The sequence below is a fragment of the Parambassis ranga genome, chromosome 5 (assembly GCF_900634625.1).
Source record: "Parambassis ranga chromosome 5, fParRan2.1, whole genome shotgun sequence".
Classification (NCBI taxonomy): Eukaryota; Metazoa; Chordata; class Actinopteri; family Ambassidae; genus Parambassis; species Parambassis ranga.
The window spans coordinates 7,048,623-7,057,507 of NC_041026.1; the positions used below are offsets into that span (position 1 = coordinate 7,048,623).

At 40.0% G+C, this 8,885-nt stretch overlaps 2 protein-coding genes across 2 annotated transcripts; both read right to left on the bottom strand.

Moving 5' to 3' along the window:
- Positions 1-1,928: 1,928 nt before the first annotated feature.
- On the bottom strand, positions 1,929-3,643 carry LOC114436674 (GTPase IMAP family member 4-like). Its single transcript, XM_028407099.1, has 2 exons — positions 3,482-3,643; positions 1,929-2,823 (listed from the first exon to the last, which is right to left on the bottom strand). Exons 1-2 carry the CDS (start codon positions 3,486-3,488, stop codon positions 2,222-2,224), a joined length of 609 nt encoding a protein of 202 aa, XP_028262900.1. The 5' UTR covers positions 3,489-3,643; the 3' UTR covers positions 1,929-2,221.
- Positions 3,644-5,637: 1,994 nt separating this feature from the next.
- LOC114436673 (GTPase IMAP family member 7-like) lies at positions 5,638-7,250 on the bottom strand. Its single transcript, XM_028407098.1, has 2 exons — positions 7,132-7,250; positions 5,638-6,393 (listed from the first exon to the last, which is right to left on the bottom strand). Exons 1-2 carry the CDS (start codon positions 7,136-7,138, stop codon positions 5,771-5,773), a joined length of 630 nt encoding a protein of 209 aa, XP_028262899.1. The 5' UTR covers positions 7,139-7,250; the 3' UTR covers positions 5,638-5,770.
- Between the last annotated feature and the right edge of the window lie 1,635 nt (positions 7,251-8,885).

Consider the following 8,885-nt stretch of genomic DNA (forward strand, 5'->3'; position numbering starts at 1 on the left):
TTGGTTTCACTTTGAGAAAAACATTTTTTTGGGTCATCAGAAGAATTAACTTTGAATATGGCCTCTCCAAATATTTTTTTAGCCAGACTGCTTTTTCCAGTTCCGATCCGTGTTGGGTTCACCACTAGAAGACAGTAATGACAGTAAATCAGTGTTTTGGTTATCCGTTCCTTGAATGTATTCCCTGAATGTGTCATTATACTATGACAACATACCAGTGTTAATTTGGCAGCAAATTTTGATTTAGTTAATTGTAGTTAAATTTAAATTTAAATCTCAATTTAGTTAGAGCCTGGCGTGCGGAAACGATCCGGAATTAGAACATTCTGAATATAAGTTTGATAGAGCAGCATCTAATGAGCGTTTCAAGACTAAAATGGAGTCTGTAGCTTAAAATTTGTAGGAGGAGATACATTTGGCAGATGACCCTCGTTGAAGGGCTCTCTCATAGACTCCCATGTTAAAAATGACACCGAAATAGCTTAATTTTTGAAAAACTGTAATTTTTCTGTTAAGGCTTACAGTTAGCCTTAGACCTAGTGTGTAGCATAGCTATGCTGCTCTAGGCCTACGTTGTCGGGGGGCACAAACATGATCCACTGAGCAGTTTCCCCCTCACCCTCTGACCTCTCCTCTACTCTCCTTAGTGTGGCTCATACTCTGTGTTTACTGTCTTCCTCGTAGTTTTGTGCCTCGCTCTCTCTCTTTGCAGGTCATGTAGGCCTCACTCTGTTCATTAATTTCTAGCTCACTTTTTATTTCACGGTTTTGTCATAATAACTATAACAGCTGCGTAAATCATCCATTTATTAAAAAAAAACAGTAAAATAAACCAACAAACAACCATTTAGATCTTGAGCTAGCTTCCCCTTAGCTATGAAGCTAATAACTTTGGTGTGAATGGAAAACATCCAATCTTTTAAACATTTTTTTTGGCATTTGGCATTTTTGGCAATGCAGAGTTACAAGGAAACTGTAACAGTTGGAGCTTTCAGGTGAAGGTGTGGTTCATTCAATCATTTATGGGAACAGCAGTCATTAATTCAAATAAGTGGACTGCTTTTATTATAATGTATCATAAGCCGTGGCAGAATACACACCCAGCTAAATCACCCAGGTCTTAAGACCTGCATACTGACCTGCAGTCCGGCCCCTGATCTCTCCTGTGCTCATCGACTTAACTAGCCCCTGCTGCTCATCTTTGCTTTGATTACTATCAAATTACTATTACTACTAATGGACTGACGATATATAGATATCCATTGTCATATAATCACTGTTTCATCTTGCTGTCATGTTTGCTCTGTACTGTATCATGTTTGTATCATGTTTGCTCCTCTCTCTCTCTCTCTCTCACTCTCTCTCTCTCCTTCATCCTCTCTGTCCTGTCTCCCTCTTCTTCTCCTCTTCTACCCAGCCGACTAGCACTCCTGCTCAAGGTTTCTTCCTCTTAAAGGGAGTTTTTCCTTGCCACAGTGCTCTTAGGGGGGCTCGGGGAGAAGTAGTAGTCTAGAAAAGCATAAACATAACTACCGGTATTCACTCTATCACTGCATCTTGTGTGTGTATTTCTGTCAGTTTTCACTTCGTCTCTATACCTGTTTGACTTGTTTCTTTGCTGCAAGCGAAATGGAATGATCAGTTCACACAGTGTGTTTTATTTTTATATAAGGCCAGGCTTGGTTGCAGGCAGAGGTTACACATGAAAAACATTTTTTTTCCTCTGTGTTTTTACAAATGAAAAGATTTGTGGTAACATTTTAAATGAATATAAGACTCTTCTAAGGTAATGTGAGTCATCAGTTTGTTAAGTGATTGTAACCAGAAATGTGCAACTATTTTTTATTCTGCAACTTAGTACCCATAAAATAAAAATAGGCTGCGCTTTTAAAAATGCAAAAACAAACGAAAACACACCTGGACAGGCTCATACCATTTTAATAATGCAGCATGGAACAAAAAAAAAGTCAGTTCTCTATTTTAAAATTTGGATACCGCCCAACTCTAATAACACATGCAGTGAAGACAGAAATGATTAATGAGTCAGAGGTGCATCACACAGGTGTAAAATATTTAACAATCAAACTTTAACATTTCACTGTTGTCTGGTGGGACTTTCATATATTTAAGTATAATGCAGCTGACTTCTGACATGTTTCCTGCTGTCTGTCTAATGAGCTTTTCTTCTTGTATTCTTCTCTCCACTTCTTAACTCCACCTCTTAACTCATCATTTCGGTGTAGCAGCCTCTTCCGTTTGCCTCGATCATCCTGTCGATGGTGTTGAGCAGAACTTTGACCTGGTCCTCGTTCCAGTTTTGATTATCAACGAGACAACGGCGGTTGTCACATTTCTTCAGGAGAAGTTCAAGTTCCTCACTTTTGCCAGCAAACTTCTCGAAATCAAAGTTCTCGATGTTCTTGTTGTCATCAGGAAGATCGTCGCCATGAGTGAAGACAACAACAGCATATTTGAAAACTTCCTCACTGAAATACTCCTCTATTTTAGAGATAACCTCTTTGTCATGCTTTGTGAACACCGCTGCTTTGAGCAGGATGAGGAACGCATGAGGCCCAGGAGCACACTCTTTGGTACACTTTTTTACTTCAGGCTTCAGTTCGTTTTCAGACAACTTAGTGGATTTGAAACCAGGAGTGTCGGTTAATTTGATTTTTTTATCATCAACCACTCCTTCCTTTGTCTTACATTCAGTGGTTCCAGAGTCTGCACTGTAAGTTACTTCAAACACAGACTCTCCCAGTATGGTGTTAATCAGGCTGCTTTTCCCAGTTCCACTTTTTCCCAGCAGTGCGATCCTCCACTCTATAGACAGATAATAACAACACATATTTAATGTGCCATTTTTGAACTTTTCTCCTGAGATTACACTGTGACACACTGCATATAAACACTATTATAGTGGGAACATTTTAACATACTTAACAGAGGAAACATTATTTGTTCAGTCAATTATAATAATATATAAAGTGATTGATTTCACTGGCTTCATGTAGATGGATTTACAGATGGTTTCATGTTCTGTGAGTTTGACATTTCACTCTGTGGAGACATTTCTGCTAACTCTACATCAACAGTCTCCATGACTGTTAAAAAATGTTGCATAATGTCAATTAATTAAAACCAACTCTGCCAACTAAGTGATGCAGGGACAGTGAGTTTAAACACAGTAGTATATGAGTGAGAGTATATGATCTCCTGTAGAATATCTAAGGGTGAGGTCAGACTGTCAGAACGATCAATATGATTCACTGTATCAATCACAGCTAATTGGGTTGGTTTTTTCTCCGACTTCATGTTTTAATAAAGTTCATTTTTGGGTCCTACAGAACTCTAACACACAACAGTAACTTATAGATACTGTATATTTAGATATACACTGTCAGATAGAAATAGATATTTAATATATAATTAAAGTTTAGTGTTTACAGAGAACAATTAAAAAAACCTAGATGTTACTCACCATCCATGATGGAAGAGAAATAACTGCAGTGTGAAGAAGATTCGGGTTAGAGTCAGATAGTTGTCCTCTATCAGCATCAACTGCTCTGCTGTCTGATCCGAAACTGGTTTGACCAACGTTTTATTTAACACTACACTTGGCTCCATTCCAACATGTACAGGAAGTAAACTGCATAAACAACAACTAAACAGGGAGCGTCTCCTCACATTGTGAATGAGAATGATGTGTGATCATTTTAATGTTAAACAACATCTTTTTTATTTATAAATGTATGAGTTTCAGCCCTGGAATATATGAAATATATGTTTGTGGAAACATAAAAACATTCAGGGGTTATGGATTAAATCAAAACATCTGTTACAAAAGTCAGTAAATGTATTTTTATGTAGAAGTTCATTGCAGGTTGGAGCCCTCCACCTCGTTCACTTCTTTAGACTACAGCAGGTAGAAATACAATTTGTTGTTAATCCAATACAAGTCTAGATCATTTAATAGAACTGAAACGCACAAAAAAGTAAACGTTATAAATAAATGAATGAATTATGTTCATGCTGAGAGTGGAGGATTCAGCTGAATGTCTCTTTGATGCTGTTCATATTCATGTTTGTGTTGATCTGCTGCTCCCACTGCCTGCAATTCATGCTGGATTTGGAACATCTCCAGTAACATTTATTTATCTTGCTCTTTCATGTGATTGTTGAATTAAGATGAAACAGGTTTTCACTGCTCTGGCTGGTGTGTGAAGCATGTGAGGAGACGTTTTCACCCGGTCATTGGGGGATTTTTAAATCTATCCGTTTCAGCACAAACTCAACAAAAGTTTAAGTTTCTAAGAGATTTTATTTCACTTTTTGCCAGAACTAAAATCTCATGACTACATTCGGTTTGTGTTTACGTTGATGTTAGAATCTTAGAAAGATAATCAAGTCTGATTATATGACCTTATGTACACACACAAGCAATCACACACTCATAATACATTTTATATATAATTAAATCAAATCAAATTCAATTATTCTACTACACTTAAAATTTGAAGCTGTCCTATGAGACTATGAAGCCCCTCTGATGGTCAAAAAAAAAAAATCCACAAGTTAGTATTGTTATTGAGGTGCCCAGCCCCTCCCTGCTGCCCGGGGAGAGTGAGTCCTGGCTGGGCACCCCGCTCCACTGCACTCTTGGAGCTCCCCAGTGCTCCAGCACATTTCCCCAGAGAGAGACTATCATTGTATCTGCTGTACCTGCTGAAAAGTTGTTCAAGGGTGGTTTAAAGTCTCCCCTCACTCTTCTTCTGCTGTTTTTATATTCGCAAAGAGAGTGTGAATGTGTGCATGCAAGTGAAAGTACTGAGTAACTCACATGTAAACTCTCAGCCTGTCCTTCTGATTGGATGACCTCAGGTCCGGTGGCGGAGCTCACAGCCATCATGATGAGTAGATCTTAACCTGTGGCTGCGATTTGACTTAGATTCAATTTGAAGTTCCAACTTCATAACAGCAAAAATAATACCATTTCACAAAGCAATCCTCACACAGTCAAAAAATTGTTTTCCTCCCCATTCATCAGCACCGGATGCTTTAATTGTCCCCACTTAAATCACCCGAGGCAGCCTGTGGCACTAATGATCATTTAAAGAATGCAGCATGACTATTTTGCCATAAAACGTTTATTGGGCTTTAACGGCACAAAACACAGAACGCAGACAGCCAGAACACAGGACGACACAGGGAACACCAACAACTCAGGAAACCCAAATAATAACGAAATAACAAAGCATCTAGAAATCAATTCACAAAACATGAAAATAGTCAAGAAACAAGAAAAAAATAACCGAGCAAAACATAGAATCACAACACATTGAGACAAAAGAACTTTTCTTAATGCAGCTACATGTGAGTACTGAAGGTAAAACAAAGTGACTTTATTCTTTTAATATATGAAGCCTCTTTGTATCAGAGGTGGAGCTGATCATGGCCTCAGCCCAGTGATTAGAGAAGTTTGTCATGTACAAGATCTGATTTTTGTCTACAGGAAGAGATGATTATCATGGCTGAATGCATTTATTAATCATATAATCACAGTGGAGACTTTAGTTTATGGTGGAACATTCTACAATGTGTGTTTTCAACAACTGCTGTTTGCAGTTTGTCGCCATCTGGTGGTTTTATTATACTAATGGTCATGTGACCTTCATCAGACGTCACAATGAATGACAATAAGAAGTTACAGCATGCTGTCTGTCTATTGAGCTTCTCTCCTTGTATTTGTTTCTCCACTTCAGGAAACACCTCATTGCTGTAATAGTCTCCTCTCTTTGCCTCTGCTTTCCTCGATCATCCTGTCGATGGTGTTGAGCAGAGCTTTCACCTGGACCTGGTTGTTTCTGTATTCATCCTGCTGGTTGTTGTTCCAGCGTTTATTATCAACGACGTGACAGCGGCCGCCACATTTCTGCAGGAGGTCACGCAGTTTCTCATTTTCACCAACAAACTCTTCAATCTTCATGCCACCATGAAGCTGGTTACCATGAGTGAAGACAACAACAGCATGTTTGAAAGCTTCCTCAGAAAAAGACCTCTCTATTTCAGAGATACTCTCGTTTTCATCAACTGTGAATACCTCCACTTTGAGCAGGATGAGAAACACATGAGGCCCAGGAGAACACTCTGTGATACCCTTTATTAGTGCCAGCTTCTCTTTGGACTCCTCAGACATGTGACTGCCAAACAAACCAGGAGTGTCGGTTATTGTGATGGTTCTTCCATGAGCCTCTCTGGTCTCTGTCTGACATACGGTGGTTCCAGAGTCTGTGCCATGATGACTCTCAAACACAGACTCTCCCAGTATGGTGTTAGCCAGGCTGCTTTTCCCAGTTCTAGTTTTTCCCAGCAGTATGATCCTCAAGTGTGATGCTACAAAGATAAGATCAGAAATAAAACATATTTATTGTACTGGTTTTTGTACTTTGCGCCATACTATACTGAATTGTTGTTTTATACACAGCACTATAAAGAGATTAATGTCTTTTTGTCTACTTATTTTTCCAACCCAGGTGTGTTAGCTGCTCCTTTACATCTTTTATTCATTTCTATCTGTTCCAATTGGTGTCAGATCACATGGAGGCCACTTTACTTTTAAGTAGGTGGGTAGGTAGATTTTATTGATCCTGCAGGGGAAACTTTATATACTCAGCGAGTCTTGCACAACAAAATTCCAAAGCAGGTTCTGACAGCTTATGATGTGTCATGTTGGTTAAATTATGAGAGATGTGTTTGAACAAATCAGGGATTTCTACCATCAATTATGAGCATTCTCAAAGGAGATCAAGTCACAAGATGTTTGCTCTCTCTCTCTCTCTCTCTCTCTCTCTCTCACGCACACACACAGACACACCGTATATATATGTCTGTGTTTGCTTTTCATTAACAGGTTTTAGTGTACTGTTTCTCAGTAAAAACACATGGAAAACCTAACATATAACCCATATAAAAGCCTTTGTGTTCCATTGATATACTTTGTTATAACAACACATAGACATAATACCTAAACAGTACATAAACTGTTCTGTTTTCTCATTGTTTGATAGAAATGTAAAATTTTGTGTGTCTTAAATTCACTGTTGAAAAAGAATAACACTAAATGTTACTCACCACTCATGATGGAAGATGAATCTGTGTGTAGGGGATTCAGGTTGTGTGTCCTCCGGCTCCGTTTCAATGAAACCCAGAATTCCTTAGAAGAACACACTACATCAGCATCTGCTCCTCCCCTTGGTCTTTCTCAGTCTGCAAAACCCCCAGGGGGTCAATGATCTCAAGCCACAGAGATGTACTCCAAAGAGTTTCTCCTCCTGGATTCATAAGTTACAGGATGCCCACATCATTTCCTTTGTCTCTCATAGTCAGGCCCATGTCGGTGTTTGTTGCATGACAGGGCCTTTTCAGATGTGCTAGAGCCTCTAAGCGGAGGAAGGTAGGCGCAACTGCACCTTCCTCTGCACAGAACCCAAGCTGGGATGTAGGAGACCTCAGGTCTTGCCTACAAGCCATTCACCATCATAAACCACCAACATGGAAGATGGTTGATGGTGGCACTACGTCTGCACCACATTCAGGGTTAGGGTTATGGCTGAAGAAAGGTCAGGTTACAGTCAGCCATTTTCTAAGGTGTGGTCCTGGATTCCAGATGCGCACACACAAAGTACGCCAATGCTTTATGCAAAACATGTCAAACTGACAGCGGTGCCAATTGTACTTATCAAGTCTTGCACAACAATTTCCAAAGTATCAAGTCTTGCAAAACAATTTCCAAATTCCAAAGCAGGTTCTGACAGGTTCTATGATGTGTCATGTTGGTTAAGTTCTGATCATTCTCAAAGGAGATCAAGTCACAAGATGTGTTGAAAAGTAAAAAATGACCGGTGCACCACAAGACTGTGTGCTATCCCCATTCCTCTCCCTTTTCACCCATGACTGCAGGTCTGTGTATGGATCCAACGCCATCATCAATTTTGCAGATGACACCACGGTGATTGGACTCATCAGTGACAATGATGAGTGACTACAGGGAAGAGGTGAAGCACCTGACTGCATGGTGTGCTGACAACAACCTGCTCTTGAACACCAGTAAGACCAAGGAACTCATTGTGGACTTCAGGAAAAAGAAGGGAAACAGCCATGACCCCATCCATATCAATGGTATGACTGTGGAACGTGTTACCAGCTTCAAATTCCTGGGGACCTACATCTCCGAGGACCAGTCCTGGTCGACCAACACCTCAAGCCTGGTCAAGAAGGCCCACCAGCGCCTCTTCTTCCTAAGGATGCTAAAGAAAAACCACCTGTCCCCTGGCATCCTGAGCAATTTCTACCATTGTACGATTGAGAGCATCCTGACTAACTGTGTGACAGTTTGGTATGGAAATTGCTCTGTCGCTGGTCGCAAGGCTCTGCAGCAAGTGGTAAAAACTGCTCAGAGAATCACAGGGACTCCACTTCCATTGTGGATGTCCACAAGAAAAGATGTCTGCGACAGGCATGCAGCATTCTGAAGGACACCTCTCATCCTGCCAACAAACTATTCCAACTCCTCCCCTCCAGAAGGCGCTACAGGAGCCTACAGACTAAAACCACTAGGTTCAGGAACAGCTTCTTCCGCACAGCCTTCACATTACTGAACTCTGCCCCCCACTGAACTGAATCTCACACTGCACTCTGCTGCTATTGCCCTTGGACTGCACATCTGTACATCTGTATATATTTAATACATCTGTACATAACTATCTCTATAGCACATCTGTATATTACCCTCATTATCTCTTAACCTTACATGTATATTGCTCTTCTGCTTAATTACTATTCAGCCTATTTATTAATACTACTCTTATCTGAATATAATTTGTTCT